The 21,611-nt window shown below is 34.1% G+C and overlaps 2 protein-coding genes and 2 long non-coding RNA genes across 5 annotated transcripts in view; 2 read left to right on the top strand and 2 right to left on the bottom strand.

The window, feature by feature from the left end:
- The window catches only part of LOC111426130 (roundabout homolog 1-like), an 89,659-nt gene that overhangs the window by 34,022 nt on the left and 34,026 nt on the right, over positions 1-21,611 (top strand). The window contains exon 1 of one of the 2 annotated variants that reach the window (XM_071196155.1): positions 7,320-7,336. The exons of the other annotated variant lie outside the window; for it this stretch is intronic. The gene's annotated coding sequence lies outside the window, so the exon portion shown is untranslated. Of the gene's footprint in view, positions 1-7,319; positions 7,337-21,611 lie in introns of those variants that run through there. 2 annotated transcript variants of the gene reach the window in all.
- On the bottom strand, positions 3,175-6,188 carry LOC139429870 (uncharacterized). The gene is made up of 2 exons (XR_011640453.1): positions 5,309-6,188; positions 3,175-5,234 (listed from the first exon to the last, which is right to left on the bottom strand). It is a non-coding gene; the product is annotated as an uncharacterized lncRNA (long non-coding RNA).
- LOC139429861 (uncharacterized) lies at positions 13,424-13,947 on the top strand. Its single transcript, XR_011640445.1, has 3 exons — positions 13,424-13,660; positions 13,714-13,846; positions 13,906-13,947. It is a non-coding gene; the product is annotated as an uncharacterized lncRNA (long non-coding RNA).
- LOC111426133 (lactosylceramide 4-alpha-galactosyltransferase-like) lies at positions 14,243-18,189 on the bottom strand. The gene is made up of 2 exons (XM_023060510.2): positions 16,183-18,189; positions 14,243-16,129 (listed from the first exon to the last, which is right to left on the bottom strand). Exons 1-2 carry the CDS (start codon positions 16,899-16,901, stop codon positions 15,832-15,834), a joined length of 1,017 nt encoding a protein of 338 aa, XP_022916278.1. The 5' UTR covers positions 16,902-18,189; the 3' UTR covers positions 14,243-15,831.

Genomic DNA, 21,611 nt, shown 5'->3' with positions numbered 1-21,611 from the left:
TTTTTTCCATTGAATCCGCATTCCTCCTGATGGCTAAACCGTAGTATGTCTGCAACTCGTCTATACATTTGCCCGTTAGTTTACCTTTTCCTCCAAGACCTTTCGTGTTTTTCTTTAGTGCACGAAGACGAGTTCCCATTCTCTTTTGTACGTGACCTACACACTCTTTTTTGATAACCGGAATATCATAGGGGTTTGTTTTTAGAATACAGTTAAACGTCTTACAATCACCATCCCCGATATAATGCAGGTATTTTACTGCATGCAGTTCTACGGACCGTTGAAACATTTCCTGCATTCCTTCCACTTCCATTTTTCCTGCGCTGCCTGTGTGATTTGCGAAACACTCATGTTCTTGTTTCCATTCCTCATATTCAACGGTGTTAGTTCTTTTTTCCCAAAATTCGCAGGCTTTGCAGTAAGATGATTTTACCAGAATATCTACAACTTTCCCTGTCAAAATTCCGATAAGTATAGTCACGCCAAAACGAGAAGAGAAGCCTCGCTTTTTCCAGGTTCCATCCCCGGAAACGGCAATTCCAGCTTCATCATCAATGGTTCCTTTTTCCTTCGTAGCTATTTTTTCTTCAGTAACCGCTTCTTTCATCAAAACACAACAGTTTTTACAGCACTGTGAATGCTTCGTATAATGGCATCGTACGTTGACTGGCCTACAGGTTTAGGTAATTCCATTAGTCCGCAAAACTTCCGCATTAATTTTTTCGCCGATGCACTCATCGTAGCTTTTTCCGAGTCTATTCTTTTTTTTGATGGAGGAACTCTTTTTACGGACCGAGAAGGTCTTCTGTTATCTGCTCGCGAACCCTTCCGGTCAACAGTTACGCGTCGTGGCATTTTTGATTGAAATTGATTGAAATCAATTGAAAACACACGCACTAAAGCTAAAATATCACCAACTAAATAAATTCGCACGGTGTTTAACAGTAACATGTTATAACGAGTTATTCGACCGGTTTTGTTCAAACGGCTATAACTTCGCCAATAATTCAAATATCGACTCAATTGTAGACTTAAAATGTTCGTAAAAGATGTAACTTTCAAAATATGTATAAAACAAAAAATCGATTTTTTTAAGTTGAGAAGCGTATATGACCCCTTAATTGTAATTTTCAATTAACTGTAGTGCCTCAGCCACAAGCGACCTCGGCTTAACTTATGATAATGAATTTGTAACATTGCTTGATTAAGCCGAGGTCGATTTGATTTGGATATTCTTGGGCTTAAATGATATTAATTGTAATTTTTAACTAACTGTAGTGCCTCAGCCGCCAGCAATCTCGGCTCAACTTATGATAATGAATCTGTAACAGCGCGTGATTAAGCCGAGGTCAGTTGCGGGCGAGACGCTACAATATCTTTGCCATTCCTTAGCCAATTTTTCCAGATATTGTAATACCTTGGAGGCAAGCGATATTGACTCAACTTATGATAATGTATCTGTAGCATTGTTCGATTCATCTTGGCTACTTTTGGATTGATATAATGTTAATTGTAACTTTCAACACACTGTAATGCCTCGGCCGTAAGCGACCTCGGCTTAACTTACGGCAACTTTGTATTTAGAACAAAAGCGGTTACAAGTATGATAGTATGGCGGATATTATAGTGTGCGACATTAGTTACGGCTTAATCTGGCTTTTGTGGCAAATTTTTGTGGTGTCGATTTGGTCTGGAAGTGGCAGGTTTGTTAATATTTACATCGTCTGTAGTTGGCTGCATATTGGCCATATTAAATGGCTGGAAAACAATGTTTAGTGAAGTTTAGAAAATAATTGATGGAATTTTCCGGCGCCTCCACCATTTTTATTATCCACAAAACAAACTTTTTAACAGATAAATTCATCTTTAATACTTTATAGGGTCATCAATTCCGTTATTTTTTGACAAGCAAGCATGATGAAAATGTTCATCGAATTTTTACGGTACTCTTTTATTCTGATCTCCGGTCAGTTTCGAGGAGTGGCGGCGGCGGTCCATAAAACCAGAATAAATAGCGCCCATAAAATCGAATTAACGGAATGACTGCCCCTATAAATGGAAAACACAACAGCAGAGTCCGAACGACAACGTCCTTTTTTCCCCTTGATGCCAGCTCGGTTTTCCTCCCTCCGTAGATTGCGAAGTATCGGCATTTCCAGTTATCCGGAGCCCCATGCTGCGTCCGTAAAAGGCCCCCCTAACCTTACAGTCCCCACCGCCCATTTATTATTTATTTTCCATTGGCGCGCGCGCGCCGCTGAACGAAAGCCCGCTGAAAATCACAATATTTTACGTGATCTTTCTCCTTACGAGCCGAACCGATTCGTGTTCGCGTTATTTTTCCAGGGTTTTTTTTTGGGTGCTTTACAGGTTCAGGGCGCGAACAGATGTTTCATTCGTGCCGATCCGATATGAAACTTTATATTAAAGGGCGCTGTCCCGGATGGAGGAATTTTTTGCGGAATTGTTCAGACGGGGAGATACAAGGATCAAGTTATAATGGGCGTGGCGCCCTTATTAGATCAGTTAGGGTTAACGTCGAGGTACAAAGCCTTCTTAATTGAAATTCCTCGAATAACTGTACCGTTATCCTCTGAATTATAACGGGGTTAAACAGGTAAACAACCACCCGTATAAGGTTTTAATGAGTGTTTACATCTTTATGAAAGATTCTTTTAGAATCGATCATTTAAAAAGGAAACTCAACAAGACATCGTACACATTATTACGAAGACAACAAACAATGTTTATCGGATTTTCCACGACTGTCAAAGAATCCCCAACAAATAAGATGGACGAGGCAACTCCTCGTCCGTGTAATAAAATGATGGGGATGGTTCTTCCCCATCCCTTTGGGTTGGTCCCTAGGGGGGGTATTCACCGATATAAATAAATCAATCCTCACAAGATTCCTAGCGCGAAATAAGGAAATCTTAGTTGACGAAAATATTTAACGCAACATTAAAATGTAGCCCGGAAAAACGAATTTCCCCTAATTAATTCCGTTTATACAGCGGGGAACTCGTTTCGCGGTACGCGAGCAGGAAAACTGGATTTCGATAATTTATATAGGGGCCGTCCCTTTAAGGTGCCTTTCTTCGGGGGTAATGGGAAATTCGGTTTCACGATAAGATAAACAAAGCGGAGAACGTTCCGGAAATGCGATAAGTCAAATTTAAGAATTTTCTCTTTTGTGGAAAACACACAAAGAGATTTATTTATTAAGAAAACTTATAAATATACAACAAAACCTCAATGAATGTAATGTAATGTTTTGGATCATTCTGGATTCACTTATCAATAATTTTGAACAACGTAGAATATCTAGAAACTCATTCTCAAACATTTAGACAACTTCGTAATAATTATCAAACACTTTTCAATCATTTTGAACAACTTGAAACTGCTATCGGAATCATTTCAACAACAATTAATTGATACCCAAAAAGTTTTCAATCATTTAGACAACATTTCAAAAGTTATTATCTAGATTTTAAACATGTTGGAAAATGTTGCATAAACCAGTGCAGTTTTCTGTATTTCCGAGCAACCCTAATTTTCAGTCAGTTTAATATAAAGATGTTTTTAGTTGTTTTGAACTATTTTGACACACAAATTTTGTTTCAAAATTTACAATAACCACCAGATATAGAGATAATCTTTAACAATGGCTCGCAATTAATACGGATGTTATGTGATCAATAACGGGGTAAAGAGCCATTACGTGGCTCTGTGTCCATATAATTAATGGGTATGTTGATAAATTACGTTAATTAAGCATTAGACTAATGAATAACGACAATCACTTAAACAATCATACTTCAAAAAAAAAATTTGCAAAAAAGTGATTTATCTAAAAATAACGTCTAGACCAAATCTAGTAAAAAATTAAAGCTTAATATCTTTAATAACACCTTGTCCTGGGTGAATTTCCTGGGACCACCTGAGAACTTTGGAAAGACTTGTAATTACCCCCGACCTTACGAGCTGCCTCTTCACCACCCTCACGACACTTCAACCCACACTGCAACTTCTTTTGTTTCCACGGTAACGTGAAGGGCCCACGTGACAAGGACCAAGTGTCAAAGTAATTAAGCGATTTCAAAGTAGACGCAACTACACAACTAAAACTTGAATTTCCAACTTGTATACAAAATTTTCATTTTTATCCTTATTAACAAAAGCAAAAAGAGATCTCGCGTGACTCTAACTTCACGTTGTATGCGTTCTCATAGGAAAAAAGCAAGTGTTTTTCTCAGATAAAACCAAATACAGTAAAACCTCGACGAGTTCAAAAATATTTCTAGTTCTTGATATAGTTTTGATTGTTATTCAGCGTTAGTTTGTTGTATATCTTTGATTAAACTAAAACTAATCTTTCTATTACTTGATAAGAACAAACAAGTCAAAAGTATTAAAGAGGATGTTTTTAAAAAAATTGAGAAAAATTGTTTGGTGTCAATCAAAATGACTCAAATCAACTCCAAACAGCTCAACGAAGATGAGTTGATTAAAAATATTTATTTTGGTGTCTTATAACGGCGCAAAATTGTTCAAAATGATTCAAAATTGGATGATGGCTTTTGGAAACTTGCCTAAATGATAAAAAATTGATTGGCATAATTTAATATTTGTTTAAATGATTAACAACTAGTTTATAACCAATCCAGGTTGCTCAAAATTAGCTCCAAATGTATGACGACTAGTTAATAGCAAGTCCAAGTTGCTAAAAACGACTAAAAACTGCACCAACATTATTCAAAATTCGTTTATAACATTGCAAAATTGTCCAAAATGATTTCTAACTCTCCCAGGATGTTGAAAATTATTAAAAACTGATTGTACATTGTTTGATACTTGTCTAATGATTTTTATATCAAATTTATAATTTAATTTCCTGTAACGACAGACTTCAAAGATCTTCTTGACAAAAAATTCATAAAAAAACTTTACAAATCGCAGATTAAATCACGTACTTTCCACGGTTTGAAAAGAATCCCAATCCAACCCGCTTCTACCTCTATCTGTATTTTCACGACCATTCATCTCTCTGCCAATTACGAGCGAGATTACTCCTTCAGCTCTTTGTTTGTTTTATCCGTCCTCGCTCCTATAGGAAACATTATCAAAGTTGGACCATTATCCGGCGGTCCACTGGATAGCGCCAATTTCTATCGACTAATTTCGTTTTATTGCCCGATCCGACGTCTTATGTGCCAACTTGTACCCCCATTCTAATTTTAACGCGATTCGGAAAAAATTAAACGATTATATTTAAATGGAACTAGATAAGATCTTCAATATTTACTTGGTTCTTTGTTTTTAAGGACTTCGTTTCTACCTCCTTTGCATAATTCCCAAGGAAAGTTAGACAGACACGTAAACGTCAACGCTGTGTTGCCCCCCGTCGTCTTCAAAGCCGCCCCCGGCCCTCATTACCGGAGCTAAAAATGCACTCCCACCGTTATGGCGCTTCCTTTCTTTTCGCAAGGAGCGTTTCGCCCGCCCTTGATCGATAAGTTGTCCTCGAGGATGAAGCAACCCCCCAAAAACGACTTCGTCCCCAGAATAAGTTTTGTATAGGTATTCAGTTCACGGTGTACATCCACCCCCCCAACCCCACTTTCGTAATGCTAAGGATCAAGTTACAATCATATTACGGCCATTACCGCCTTTATGGTAGACTATAAGTTTGGATTTGCGCTATGCCAAGGTCGTTTGCATGCAAGAGATGGTTCTTTGTCGAACAGGACAAGACTTTCACCCACGTCGAGGACTTCCAAAAAGGAAAGAGGGTGCTTTTTAAAATAATAAGAATTATTTTTATCTAAAAAATTGATTTTTTTGACTTTTATTAGTTTCTTGTGATCGGTAATTTAGTTAATGATTGACGAAGAGTACACATTCGTCTTTGTTTCGAGTTGAGACGTGGGGTGAATTGCAGGGGTGAAAAGGCGGAGGGTAAGGCGCCGTCTGGGCTTCGCGCCGCTGTCTAAATTGCAGTTAAAAGTGATTAGACTTTAATTCAGTCGGGAGAGGGTGGTCGACAGATGGCGCTAAACGACAATTGATCGCGCCCTTCCATGAATTGGAGATCAGCTCTCTCTTTCGGATTTATTTTTATTAATTTATTCCGAAAGAAATAATTCAGTTCTTCCAAGTAAAGAAGGATCATTAGTTTAAAATCGAAAATAAATCTTATTGGTGGTATAATTTTAGCACTTACCTTATTAAGTAACCAAATTCACCGCAATAACAAGGCCTCATCCTTTTCATTATTTTTTATACAATTCTTTGATAGAAATACTCTTCCGAGTTAAAATCGTTTGTAAATTCAGAATTCCTTCAATTTTAGTTAGTGATAAGTAGTTAATTCTCTTCTTTATCATGTAGCAATCTTATTAATTCGAATTCTTTGGCAACAATGAAGATATTCACCATTTTCGGTGACACTAACCGAGTTGGTTAATAATTCTTTCTTCTTAATTCCGTTTTCTTCAATCAATTCTTAATTAAGTTCTTTGTTCATGTAGGTTTAAAGATCACCCAACGAAAAGATATTAACTTCGCCTCCAAAGGTTATTCTACAAAATTATATTTTTAGGTTATGTTTTCTATAGGACTATTTTCTTCTTTACCACAAGTTCTTACACTCCTTAGCTTGTAATACGTGTTTTGAGGGCTTCGTTTAGGCGTTAAAAACTAATTTATAAGTTTATTAATTTAAAATAATCTTAATAATAAACATTTTTATTTTCCTTAACTTTCAAGGTCAAATTTGGTAAAACTTTTAGGGTTTATGTTGGTATTACTTGTGATGTTAAGTTGTTATTTAATTAAAATTTTACTTTTATTTAAATTATTTACGTATAAATAATCAAAAAATTAATTATACCTTGTTGATTAACCAAAATTAAAATTAAATTAAAAAATTGATGACATAACAAAATTCCCTGTAAATCTTATTATTTATAATCTTAATCTTTAGGTGTTGAAAAACTAATTTATAAGATTAGTATCAATTAATTTAAAATAATCTTTTAATAATAAACATTTATTTTTTTAACTTTCAAGATCAAAGATTTATGTTGGTATTACTTATGATATTAATGTTGTTTTTCTAATTAATCTAATTAAAATTTTAATTTTATGTCAATTATTAGCGTATAAATAATCAAAAAATTAATTATATCTTTGCATATTAAAGTTAAACAAAATTAAAATTACAAATTGATATTAAAATGACAACTAAATTCCCTGTTAATTTTTCCAATTTGACAGGTGACTTTTAAATTGTGTCAAAAAAAGTGTCGATTGATGCGGGGATAAACTTTGGGTGAGTTCATTAGCTTTGATTATCATTTTTGATGTATATTTGTGCGACAAAACGTTTTGATCTGGTACAATGGCAACATTAAATAGACAATATACAATTACCACTCGGTATCGGGCTCTCTAAAAGCGCTAAACGGGACACAGAGCGGCCTTGTTCGTGTATTATTCGCGATAAATGGGTAGGAGTTCGAAAATCGAACCACATTGTACGTTTTAGGGGGGTTCTGAACAACTATTTTGGCGGAAAGGTATCGTAAAGCACGCATCTGCCGAATGCACGGTCGATAAAACACAAAGCTCGAAATATACCGGCTGGGGATGAGCTAAAAAAGCCCGAAACCTGTCGACGTAAACTTATTACGTCCATTTTCTTTTTTTTAACATTAATTGGATTCCAAAAAAAGGTTGGTCGAAAAAAGACCATATAGAATAAGACGAAGTGTCCAAAAAGCAACGTCATATTTCCGGGAAATTCGCATCGTGTCACAACGAATGAGAGTTACGAGCGTCCCAACGCTCATACATAACGCGCTTTTTCGAGCAAACGCGGATTAGCGCGCACTTTACGTCTGTTGAGGGGCGCAAACCGGTATTGATGGCCCTCTCCGACTTGCGCCACCTAGCGGCCCGCGCCGCCGCCACCGAGAGCTTTTTGCCGATGCCGACTAAAAGCTCTATAAATCTACGGTGCGAGCTTTCGCACGAATTTTTAACCACAAGGAGTTTCTACCACTTCGGGATTAGCAGAACCAGAAAAATAAAATGAAAAATTGCTTCCTCGTAAAATAAAAAAATTTATATTTTTATGTTAGCGGTTTTCGAAGACTTAAATGTTATTGTTATATCCCCCGTAAAAGAAATCGTAAAATTGGGGAGAACATCTGCGAGGAATCACACCTTTTTTGGGTATTTTTAAAATAATCTAGATCTAACGTCTCTGAAAGAACAATAAAAGTTGCAATTCCCAAAGAAAATTCGTCTAACTTTCCAAATGACCACCTGCTACTCCCTGACTTACGACCTCTTTTATCGGAGAAGTTTTAGTAATTGTTCTTCGGGACGATCTAATCTAATCCTTTTAATATTTTCTTTTAAGTAAGCTTACAACAATTTTATTACACCCCCAATACAATAAAGTCTTAAACGATTCTTTGGAAAACATCCAACATAGTCGTAACTCACGAGATCCGAAATCGTTCCGCGCCTTATCTGCACAAATATCGGCTTCGACTTTGGTTTAAATCGATCGGAGATTCGTTTCGGAACGAAACGAGTTGAAGAATGAAGGAAAACTAAAAAGGAATGAAAAAAGGAGGCAATTTAAAAGAGCGTTTGTACCGTCGGCACTTTAGTCCCCCCGAAAACGGGGTAGACATCGCCCCCATAAAACACGTGGGGCTTATCGCCGCAAAATAGTGGACAGCCCCTACCCAAACCTACCCAAACCAACTCAACCCCACCCCCCTTCGAAACTGAGAAGTACCAAGTTCTTCCCCGACACCGTTCAACACCGCTATCTTTTATTTTATTAAAACGGGGTTGTTTCTCCTTTTGTTGCTCGTTTCTTAACTGCCCCCGAAACCGTTTACTTTAACCTTTAGGCAAAGACGCGAAAGGTGGTGTTAAAAACGTGCGTAAACATTTTTTTCTCTCGACTGACGATACGAGATAAGCTTGGGAGAGGGAAAAAAATAAAATGAAAAGAGAAAAGAAAATGTTGGCGGAAAAAGTGAGGGAAAAGGGAGGAACGACCATATTTTACGCGTTAAGACGTAAACGTGAGGTTATCATAAAAGTGTTGGGTGAGAATCGGTGTCGTTCTATTACAACGTGCCCCCTTAAGGGACCCCTCTAACGTTTATTATGTGTATTTATGTAGTTTTAACTGTGTACGATGTTAAGGAAGATAGAATCTTAAGAATGTTGATGTAAAATCAGGTAATAAAAATTATTTTCTCCTTAACGGATAAGAATTAAGAAATGTAACTTTTTGAGGTTAAAAAGGAAGCTTTGAGGTTGATTTGTACCAAATTTCAAGCTTCCAGGGTTAATAATTGATTATATACAAGTTTTTAAAAATCACCTAAATTCAGTTGACGTTTATCAAAAGTGAGGTTAATGAAAAAAATTATTTTCACCATAACGGTTAGGAATTAAGAAATAAAACTTGGTCAGGTTATAAAGGAAGGTTTGAGATTCATTTATACCAAATTACAAATTTCCAGAGTGAACAGTTGATTTTATATACATTTTTAAAAATCACCTAATTCATTTGACGTTTATCAAAAGTGAGGTTAATGAAAAAAATTATTTTCTCCATAATGATTAGCAATTAAGAAATCAAACTTTTTGAGATTATAAAGCAAGGTTTGAGGTTGGTTTGTACGAAATTATAAGCTTCCAACGTTATCAGTTTGTTTTATATAAATTTTTAAAAATCACTTGTCATTTGACATTTGTCAAAAGTAAGGTTAACAACTTTTTGAGGTTATAAAGGAACTATGGATATATGAGGTGAGATTCTACCAAATTATAAGGTTCCAATGTAATCAGTACATTTTATATACAATGACTTTTCACTTATGGCGCTAGTTAACATTAGATATCACTGTATTGCATATTTTTATTGAATTAAAACTAGAACTAACACTAGACCTAGAACTAGAAACGTTTCGGGTTTAGCCGTCTTGAGCTAAATCTGAATGTTTCTAGATCTGGGTCTAGTGTTAATTCTACATGTATGGCGAGTTATAAGAAATTCCCGATATATTTCCGGTATAAGAAAAAGAATTGCTTGAATCAATATTCATAAAGAGAGAGATTCAACAAATCTTAAACTACTTAGCATTCCCAATTCCCTTGTAAACCACCCTTTCAGTATCCTTGTACTAGTAAATCCCTTTGTATAATTGTCAGAACTTGAACGACTAAAGGGTTGGAGTTGACCACATAAGGGCAGGTATCCCGCAGGACCTTCCATTTACCCGCCCTCTACATCTACAAGATAACACGGATGTTCGCGTGCCTCCCTCGCATTCGATTGAAATCCCTCTGTGGATTTCCAATAGACCACCCCTATTGATGAGTTTGCAGACATTTTCCACCAAAAGCAACCACCGTTATAAGATCAAATAAAACGTTGAATAAACCAAAGCAAACAATTTTGATTTATATTTATTAATAATAAGATGGTGGTTTAAAAAGATCATAAAATAGGTCAAGATGGTCCCCTCTTATTCCTTCTATTCCTTCTGGAAGTCATCCCTCCTAAAATCTTATTAGTCTCATAAATCTGAAACACGGTTGAAACTTTTCAGGGCACCCTAAAATCCTCGCAGGTTTTAATCCGCGGCAGGCCTTAGAAATCACGCAATAACTTGCTCCACTTCTACGGAAAACTTTTTTATTGCAGCTCTAATAAATTTCCGGCTCAACTCATTAACTAATGGGAGTTTGTAAATCTCATCGATACGATAGGAAAAAACTGAAAACCGGAAAGGGCACGTTTCGAAATCCTATGGATTTGCGAAATAATAGCCGCTAACGAATCCTTTGACTGAACCTCGTAGAACTGGACCTTTAAGGACTATCTCGTTTTCTCTCTCTCTTTGGGATACAATAAAGGGTTTAATCCTGGGTTGAGGGAACGAAAATCCTTTCTCACACACAATTTAGCAAAATCCACCAAATTAATTTAACGTTTGCAGAATTTAATTTTGACTTTCCAAGATATTGGAAGAATGAAGAATTGATTCGATAAAGTTATGAAATTCATTCATCGTTGTAGAAATAGTTGGACGAGTAAGAGCCAAAAATGTGTATAGACATTCAGCAGTATTAGGAGATAAAACAGAGTTACGATTGTGCGGTTGGAATTGCAAAAGGGGAAACGTTGGCACCGATGCCTGGAAAATTAAAGCGTAGATATTCGCGCGAAGCTTTATAGTTTCGATCGTTATGCCAGTCTACGGCGACAATTACTGGATTAAATTCCAGTTATTTAGTCCTGCGGTCGACCTCCCATTGGTTTCGGATTTCCTAGTTCGAATTTGTTTCATTCCATTTACAAACTTAACAGTGATCTAATAATCTAAAATATTTTGATCGTCAATACAAAATAAACTATCTCTGTTTCATGTCAAGTTCTCGAATTGGGGGTAATAAAAGTTGATGGTCGGCCAATTTCTGTGGCTTATCTCTTGCAGACATCTCCGGGTTGGTGGTATTCGAAGGAAGAGAAGCAAGTTTGTCGCATTTCGTACGGACCGTTTGGCGTGGCGGTGGAATAACGGATGGCCGGCACACAACAATCGAAAGCAATTTCGAGATAAAACCCTTAGCGCCCGGACAGTTTCGGGCAATTAAAGTGTTGCGGACGGAGAAGCACACATGCGCCCAGCTGCGTGATTGACGATGGCCCCAAAAACCACTAAAACTTCTTTGGCTACTCTAACCTATCGTATTACAACACACGTAAATAATTCATCCGGTTCTCGTTAAACTCAATTCCTAGAAAACGTAACCAAATTTTATTGTAAAAATATCCAGCTAAAGAAGGAAATAGATTGATGTTATTAAAATGTTTACTTCAACTTTTTCTTTTATGCCCTTAACTCAACTTTAAAACGTAATAGCTGCCGCCACACCGACGTGAACGTAACACAAGCTTCGAAAACTTGTAATTGATTCAAGAAGAAAACTTTGTTCCGATTTTGTAAGGTTGTTTTTAATTTAAGTTAGGCTATTACGCGATTCGTTCCATATTCTTACTCAAAAAGAATCACTTTTCAAATTTTTTAGTTAAAACACTATGATAACAAATTGATTCAGGCGATATTAGATGATATCGTTCAGTTACTATCTTGAAAAGTAAATTAAGTACTCAACACTTGAATGAGATATCGTTTATTCTCACATCGCCGAGGTCGCTTGCGGGCGAGGAGCTACAACTGATACATTATAAATACAAATTTGAACTCAATGAGATTTTGCATTTAGGAGCTATGATATCAACTCCAATGCCTCGCTCCGCAAGCGACCTCAGCGATATAAGATGATATCGTTCCTTTTGAATCAGAAATCGTTTATCCTCATTTTGCCGAGGTCGCTTGTGGGCGAGGCGCTACAACTGATAGGGTAAACGCACCAGTGTTTGACCTGTTAAGGATTTTTTAATGTCAGTGTTTGACCTAGTCATATTATTTTTCTTGTAGATCCCTTGTGGGATAATTTAAAAAAGAGAGTAAAACCAATTTGCGTTACAACGTGACTTGACTTTTTATTTTATAATAATAATAATAAACAACACTTTTTGTATCTTTATGGATTTACAATTTTTGTTAAAAAAGAACTTATTACTATGATTTATATTTTGATGAATTCATTTATGATTTAATTTATAATTGTGGTGGTTGCCACATATATTCCCTCCCACAACAGGAAATGATAATGGCAATAAAAAGAAAAGGAGTAACGAAACATTCAGTCTTGAATTGAAAAACGTTGTTTTTATTACCAATATTTCGATTGAGTAGAAGTGAGATTTTTTGAATAAAAAGCAAGTGGTGCTGTAAAATTATCAACTGCTTGCGAAAGAACGGCTCCCATAGCAGTGTCGGAAGCGTCTGTGGTTAAATGTAAAGCAGCACCAGGGCAAGGATGAGCTAAAGCGATCGAATTTGCTAAAGCACTTTTGGCCGAAACAAAAGAATTGGAATTTTCTTGAGACCAAAGTATAAGTTGTGTTTTGGAACGAAGGGAAGTTGCCAAATTATAAAGAGGTCGTAATATCTCTGAAAAATTTGGTACGAACCTGTGAAAGTAGTTTATCATCTCTAAAAATCTTTGAAGTTCCTTTAAATTTGTAGGTTTTGGAAAATCATTAATAGATTTTACTTTCAATTGAGAAGGGCGGATTCCTTCTGAAGAGATTTCATGCGCAAGGAAATCTAAAGAGGAAACTCCAAAAAGACATTTTGATGGTTGGATATTGATACCGTAAGCGCTTAACCTCTCAAAGAGTATTGATAAGTGAAGTAAATGGTCTTCTTCGTTTTTACTTGCGACAAGGATATCATCCAAATAGACAAAAATGAAATCTAGACCAGAAAGTTTGGGCGGAATTTTTGAGGCCAAACGGCATTCTCAAAAATTCGAATAAGCCAAATGGTGTTGAAATCGCTGTTTTGGGAATATCTTCTTCAGCCACAGGTACCTGATGGTATGCACGTACAAGATCGACTTTAGAAAATATTGTACAACCATGAAGATGCAGATTGAAGTCATGGATATGAGATAATGGATAGCGATCAGGTATTGTGGCAAGGTTCAATTGACGATAGTCGCCATATGGCCGCCAATCATTCGAATCTTTTTTAGGCACCATGTGCAATGGGGAAGAAACTTGTGAAGAAGATGGCCGACAGATTCCAAGTGATACTATGTGTTCAAATTCTTTTTTAGCGATAGAAAATTTTATGGGGTCTAAACGTCTTGGACGACAAAACGGCAAGTGAGTGTTTGTAATGATTCGATGTTGCGTTGTGTGTTTAATTGGAGATAAAAAATTAGGTGATGAAGTTAATTTTGGGAAAGATTTAACGAGAGAAGTGAATTTACTTGGTAGGTATCACCAAGTCGTTGTGGTTGTGGAAAAATAGCAGGCTCGGTCACTGGTGCGAGGTTGGGGAGAATTGGATGAAGAAAACGACGAAGACAATTCTAATTTACGTCAAATCTTTCACTTCTTTCTCCAAAACGTCGGGTTCTTATTGGTTCTTATAACTTAACGTTGGGTTACTTCTATTTCGATGTCGGGTTAGTTCTTGTTCGGGGTCACCAATTTGTGGGATAATTTAAAAAAGAGAGTAAAACCAATTTGCGTTACAACGTGACTTGACTTTTTATTTTATAATAATAACAATAAACAACACTTTTTGTATCTCTATGGATTTACAATTTTTGTTAAAAAAGAACTTATTACTATGATTTAATTTATAATTGTGGTGATTGCCACATCCCTCTACCTTTACATAAAATGAACAAAATATGATCAAATACACATCTTATTCATTTAAAGTTGCTTACCCTATATATAAAATATAACATCATAAAGTAATATTTTTTTAAAATTAAAACAGTATTTCGCATTTAGTGTTTGACCACTTTGGTTACATTATTTGACCAATAATATCTAGTCTTTGACCTTAAAACCGTAAATGTTTGACCGATTCTTAATATAACATTGTTTTTCCATACGATTTTGTTCACAAAAAAATGTTTATATTTTTTGACTCATTTTTGAGCAAAATGTTGTTGACTTAACTTTTCACCCAAATTTTGTGTTTTCCAACTAAGTTTTTGTAACAGGAAAACCGCTATCTGCTGAATGAAATAACCATTCAACCAGTAGTTTTTCTTCATCAGAATTTAAAAATGCTGGTGGGCTCATTTTCCTCTGCATTGGTGTTTTTCTTTATAAATAATAGTTGACTTTAGTACATTAAACATCTTGCCTGTTTTTTCATAAGATAAACCCCTACTTCTTGCATCGAGAGCCTTTTCTTCACTATTATTTCGTTGTCATATTGGTACTGAAAAAAGTTAACCTGATTCATATTTGCTAAATTTTCCATATAGATTTTCCATTTGTTGATAATAATTGACCACCATAAGAGTCAGTCTTTGACCAACCTTTTATCTTTTTAATTTTATAGATTGATTACTGCTTAAGTATATTCAATTACTTTTATTGTTATAAAAAAAGTTTAAAAAAATAGAAAACAAAAATATATCACAAAGTATCAATTTTAGCAGTATCAATGATAAAATTATTTAGTTGATTGGACGAAACCAAGAGTATCGAATATTTTATTAATTTAACAGCAACGGGGAAAGTGAATAACGTATCGCTTTTAAAGTTACTTTTGATTAAAACTCCGGTCATCGAGGTCCCGCCAGTTCTCTTTCATCCCCCTTTCATCTCGTTCCAATAAAAACAATCCGCAAGGAACCTTCCTATTTCTCCCCCTTTTCCGTCAGGATCCGCACCCGCCCCCGGTCACGCTTTAATATCAAGAGAGAGCAAAAATACAGCCTCTCCTTCCTCGGTGTTTATTTCTCCATTCGCCCTTCCGCCTCAGTTCTGCCAATATCCCGGGATACATTTGTCATCCGCCAGACCAGACAGGGCCATAATTGTCGATGGAGAGAAATACGCGCCCGAATACAATTCTTTTTCCTACTTCGAATCGAACGGGGTTTTCCTCTCTTTTCTAAAACCCGTTTCCACCCTCGCCTCCATTATTTCAAATTTAATAACCTCACCTTTCTAATGAATCCCGGATCCGGTCGTCTTAAAGGTGACTATACACAAAAGCTCGAAAACAATGCTTTTGGGAGCTACCAGGTTTTCCTAATTAATCCTTTTCAGTTTCGATTCCTTCGAATCAAATTTAATTGTTTGGTTAGGAAATTAAAAATTTTATTTATTTCATTTCAAATATAATTTAAAGTATTTATAACTTTCGGGCAGTATTTTTTAGCTATGTTAACGTAGGGGTACGAAGAAACGGTTGGCATCTCAACGTTTAAATGGTTCTTAGAGAATGTGTTAAGAGTTAAACTGTTTTTTATTATTTTAAAAACGTTTTCATTTGGGTTTTTGTTATAAAGTATTTTCGAGTCAATCGATGATATTGGGTAAAAAAATTCTTTTGGGAAAACTTTGTATCGAACACATTGTCGTTTTGAGATTATGGTTAAATTTTTTGTGTCGCAAAGTTCTTCGATTAATCTAAAAAAAGTATTATTTGAGACAATTTTTTTTAATTTTTTAAATTTTCTTACTCAGTAATAAAGGGTGAAACACTATTCTCCCCGTTATATCTTAAATTGATTTGATCGATTATTCTAAAGATGTAATTTTCCGCAACGGTATCGTTTTTAAACCCCATAAATGAGGTGTTTAAGGTTTCGCCATCGTACCCAATGAAATTTCCATAAATCCGCTTCAAATCTCGCAAAATAAGGACGTCCAAATCAAGATAAATCCCTCCATATCTGTATAAAGTTAAAAGAGCGAGGAGTTCTTTCACGAAATCCCTGTTTAGTTTTCTCGTATGAAATAGTTTCTCCAAAGGGGTTCCTTTTATATACTTCTTAACATCGAGGTAAATAAAGTTGACGTTCTTATATGATAAGACGGCGTTTAGATACAAATCTTTCTTTCCGCTTCTAATTGGATGGGTGTACAAGACAAAGACTTCTGTATTTTTGTTCGTTCGTGACGCGGCTTCAACCGCACAAGCGTCTCTTTTGGTAAAAACATTCTTACAAGGGGTTACCAAGAAAAAGATTGATTGCGATTTAGGTCGTCTTACGTCGAAAATGCTCGTAAGGTTCGGAAAATCTTCTAAATAATCACAGTGGTGTTTAGAATGTATTGCTAAATATGAATATAGCAGGATTAAAAGAAGTAATTTTAGTAACAAAGCACTTGTGATTAAGAAAATTTTATAGCTTGATTTTGAATTAAATTTGCGATCAATTCTCCAATGTAATTTCATTGTTCAATTAATAAAATGAAGGTGAGTGAAGAGAGAAGCGGAGGTGTTATTGTGTTATGATAAAAATTATACAATGGGTGATTATGTCAAGGTTAGAGATGATTTTGTTTTTAAATCGTTTTATTTTTAAGAGTGAAGGAATGATTTATACTTTAAATTTGAGCTTAAAGATGATTAAAGTGTGATTAACCCTTTGTGTCCCGACGGTACTTTAAAGTACCGGTAGTTTTAAACACTCATTTTAAGCTGTAGTCATCTATTCAGCGCATTTAGAGCTGTCGCTACTTTCTACTATACAAGAAAGAATCTGTATAAAAAATGACACAATCCGCACTGTAGGGTTTTTAGGTATATTTAAACTTATTCGTTCAGATGTGAGGTTAGAAGTTTAGTGAAAGGTGGTCTTGTTGGATTTTGTTGTTCAAAAAGGTATCTCTTTCATAAATGGTTATTAGTAATTTCAATAAACATGGCTTCCAAGAATTTTTAAATTAGCATCTTTTTTGACTCTTTTAAATGTAAGTGTTGTTTCAACATTTTTTTTCTTAATATTTTTCCAATCCAACCCAACAATTATTATACATCATTTTAAAGAGAAAGCTTTGAGCTTTAATTTAAAATAAGTTTCATTCCTTAATTTTAATAAATACGGCTTCCAGGAATTTTTAAATTAGCATCTTTTTTGACACTTAGGTTATTCGAAAATGTAAGTTTTGTTTCAACATTTTTTTTCTCAATATTTTTCCAATCCAACCCATCAATTATTATACATCATTTTAAAGAGAAAGCTTTGAGCTTTAATTTAAAATAAGTTTCATTCCTTAATTTTAATAAATACGGCATCCAGGAATTTTTAAATTAGCATCTTTTTTGACACTTAGGTTATTCGAAAATGTAAGTTTTGTTTCAACATTTTTTTTCTCAATATTTTTCCAATCCAACCCAACAATTATTATACATCATTTTAAAGAGAAAGCTTTGAGCTTTAATTTAAAATAAGTTTCATTCCTTAATTTCAATAAATACGGCTTCAAGGAATTTTTAAATTAGCACCTTTTTTAACACTCTTAGGTTATACGAAAATGTAAGTTTTATTTCAACTTTTTTTTCTCAATATTTTTCCAATCCAACCCAACAATTATTATACATCATTTTAAAGAGAAAGCTTTGAGCTTTAATTTAGAATAAGCCTCATTCCTTAACTTCAATAAATACGGCTTCCAGGAATTTTTAAATTAGCATCTTTTTTGACACTCTTAGGTTATACGAAAATGTAAGTTTTATTTCAACTTTTTTTTCTCTATATTTTTCCAATCCAACCCAACAATTATTATACATCATTTTAAAGAGAAAGCTTTGAGCTTTAATTTAGAATAAGCCTCATTCCTTAACTTCAATAAATACGGCTTCCACGAATTTTTAAATTAGCATCTTTTTTGACACTCTTAGGTTATACGAAAATGTAAGTTTTATTTCAACTTTTTTTTCTCTATATTTTTCCAATCCAACCCAACAATTATTATACATCATTTTAAAGAGAAAGCTTTGAGCTTTAATTTAAAATAAGTTTCATTCCTTAATTTTAATAAATACGGCATCCAGGAATTTTTAAATTAGCATCTTTTTTGACACTTAGGTTATTCGAAAATGTAAGTTTTGTTTCAACATTTTTTTTCTCAATATTTTTCCAATCCAACCCAACAATTATTATACATCATTTTAAAGAGAAAGCTTTGAGCTTTAATTTAAAATAAGTTTCATTCCTTAATTTCAATAAATACGGCTTCAAGGAATTTTTAAATTAGCATCTTTTTTGACACTCTTAGGTTATACGAAAATGTAAGTTTTATTTCAACTTTTTTTTCTCTATATTTTTCCAATCCAACCCAACAATTATTATACATCATTTTAAAGAGAAAGCTTTGAGCTTTAATTTAGAATAAGCCTCATTCCTTAACTTCAATAAATACGGCTTCCAGGAATTTTTAAATTAGCACCTTTTTTGACACTCTTAGGTTATACGAAAATGTAAGTTTTATTTCAACTTTTTTTTCTCTATATTTTTCCAATCCAACCCAACAATTATTATACATCATTTTAAAGAGAAAGCTTTGAGCTTTAATTTAAAATAAGTTTCATTCCTTAACTTCAATAAATACGGCTTCAAGGAATTTTTAAATTAGCACCTTTTTTGACACTCTTAGGTTATACGAAAATGTAAGTTTTATTTCAACTTTTTTTTCTCAATATTTTTCCAATCCAACCCAACAATTATTATACATCATTTTAAAGAGAAAGCTTTGAGCTTTAATTTAAAAAAAGTTTCATTCCTTAATTTTAATAAATACGGCTTCCAGGAATTTTTAAATTAGCATCTTTTTTGACACTTAGGTTATTCGAAAATGTAAGTTTTGTTTCAACATTTTTTTTCTCAATATTTTTCCAATCCAACCCATCAATTATTATACATCATTTTAAAGAGAAAGCTTTGAGCTTTAATTTAAAATAAGTTTCATTCCTTAATTTTAATAAATACGGCATCCAGGAATTTTTAAATTAGCATCTTTTTTGACACTTAGGTTATTCGAAAATGTAAGTTTTGTTTCAACATTTTTTTTCTCAATATTTTTCCAATCCAACCCAACAATTATTATACATCATTTTAAAGAGAAAGCTTTGAGCTTTAATTTAAAATAAGTTTCATTCCTTAATTTCAATAAATACGGCTTCAAGGAATTTTTAAATTAGCACCTTTTTTAACACTCTTAGGTTATACGAAAATGTAAGTTTTATTTCAACTTTTTTTTCTCAATATTTTTCCAATCCAACCCAACAATTATTATACATCATTTTAAAGAGAAAGCTTTGAGCTTTAATTTAAAATAAGTTTCATTCCTTAATTTTAATAAATACGGCTTCCAGGAATTTTTAAATTAGCATCTTTTTTGACACTTAGGTTATTCGAAAATGTAAGTTTTGTTTCAACATTTTTTTTCTCAATATTTTTCCAATCCAACCCAACAATTATTATACATCATTTTAAAGAGGAAGCTTTGAGCTTTAATTTAGAATAAGCCTCATTCCTTAATTTCAATAAATACGGCTTCCACGAATTTTTAAATTAGCATCTTTTTTGACACTTAGATTATGCGAAAATGTTAGTTTTTGCTCAATATGTTTTTTCTCAATATTCTATCAGATTTTCGTCGTTCTGTAAATACAGGTCTGATAAATAAATATTAAAATTTTCTGCGTCCACGAAAATGTCGTAGCGCAAGTTCAAAAGAAAGAGGAAGTTGTGAAAATTGTTCTGCCAAAGCTAGACCCCACTCAAAATGTACTGCGTGCAATGTTTATTTATGTTGTAATGAAAGAAAGAACTGTTTTTCTGAATGTCATAATGTGATTTAGATAAAGCAAGTGTTAATTATTTTCTAACGTAATAAAAAATGTATTATTTTTATATTAGCAACAATAGTTTTTGTATACTGAAAATATATTTTAATGCTTGACGGTACTCTCAAGTACCATTATCCCTCTGGAATGGGGGGATTGCATATTTTGCTAAAATTGATTCCAAAGGCCTTTACTGAGTGTATTTTGATAGCGTTTTAATTCTGTCACAAAGTTTCAAAATTTTTGACTTCTTGGAACATAAAGGGTTAAAATAACTTTAGAAAAAAAAAATTAAAAGGGCTAAGTGGGCTAAAGCTGATACATTTTGAGTATAAAATATTCACTTAATGTTCATGAGTTCACTTACTGTCTTGGAAACTATATAAAATACACTACACTTGTATAAAAAATCGTTCATCCTTGCCTCGCCGAGGTCGCTTGCGGGCGAGGCGCTGGAGCTGATATCTATCTAGCTCAAAATGTATCAGCTCTAGCACCTCGGCCGCAAGTGACCTTGACGAAGTAAGGACAAATGATTACTTATACAAGTCACGTATAAGATATCGTTCACTTACTGTCTTGGAAACTATATAAAATACACTACACTTATATAAAAAATCGTTCAGCCTCACCTCACCGAAGTCGCTTGCGGGCGAGGCGCTAGAGCTGATGTATTTTTAATACAAAGTTGAATTCAATGAGATGTTGCATTTAGTAGCTATGATATCAGTTCCACCGCCTCGCATAGGTCCTAAACGCAAAATGTTATTGCGTTAGGTTCATTTGAGATATTGAAAAGTAAACCAAGTGCATAACATTTTAATAGATGCTATGGTGATTCTTATAAAGCCCGATGTCTCAAGTTTGGAGGAATTATAACCTTATTTCAGGGTCAAGAACTTTCACACACACTTTCTATAGAAACCTTTCCCAACACTCATTTCTGACAAAATGTTGTAGCTGAGCCCTTATAGTTTCGGCAGGAAGCCCATTATACCAGATTTTAGGTTTTTCCAATCCAATATCTTCACTTTAAAATCTGCATGTCAGACCGAAAATAAAACGCGTATCCTGTAATAAATCATCAAATCAATTAAATTTGAACAATTTCATACATAATTAAAGTTTATTTACGAAAATCGATTAATTTTGATTATAAACTTTTGTAAAATACTGTACCCTTTTGACAGAAATGTATGTCATTTATACTTTAAATTGGAGCTTAAAGATAACAATTATTTTGATGTCAAAGTTGGCTGTCGATGATTATAGAAATTTTCTACTAGTCAATTAAATTTCTTTCAAATTTAATTG

The sequence above is a fragment of the Onthophagus taurus genome, chromosome 5 (genome assembly GCF_036711975.1).
Source record: "Onthophagus taurus isolate NC chromosome 5, IU_Otau_3.0, whole genome shotgun sequence".
In the NCBI taxonomy this organism is placed as follows: domain Eukaryota; kingdom Metazoa; phylum Arthropoda; class Insecta; order Coleoptera; family Scarabaeidae; genus Onthophagus; species Onthophagus taurus.
Note: the sequence above shows the minus strand (reverse complement) of the source record. Positions and strands in the feature narration are given on the sequence as shown.

What these genes read in the sequence shown, in the direction of transcription:
- LOC111426133 (XM_023060510.2), bottom strand. Translation starts at nt 16,901, where the DNA reads ATGAAATTACATTGGAGAATTGATCGCAAATTTAATTCAAAATCAAGC. An exon ending in GTTTCACCCTTTATTACTGA is followed by an intron (nt 16,130 to 16,182) that starts GTAAGAAAATTT and finishes TACTTTTTTTAG; the next exon opens with ATTAATCGAAGAACTTTGCG.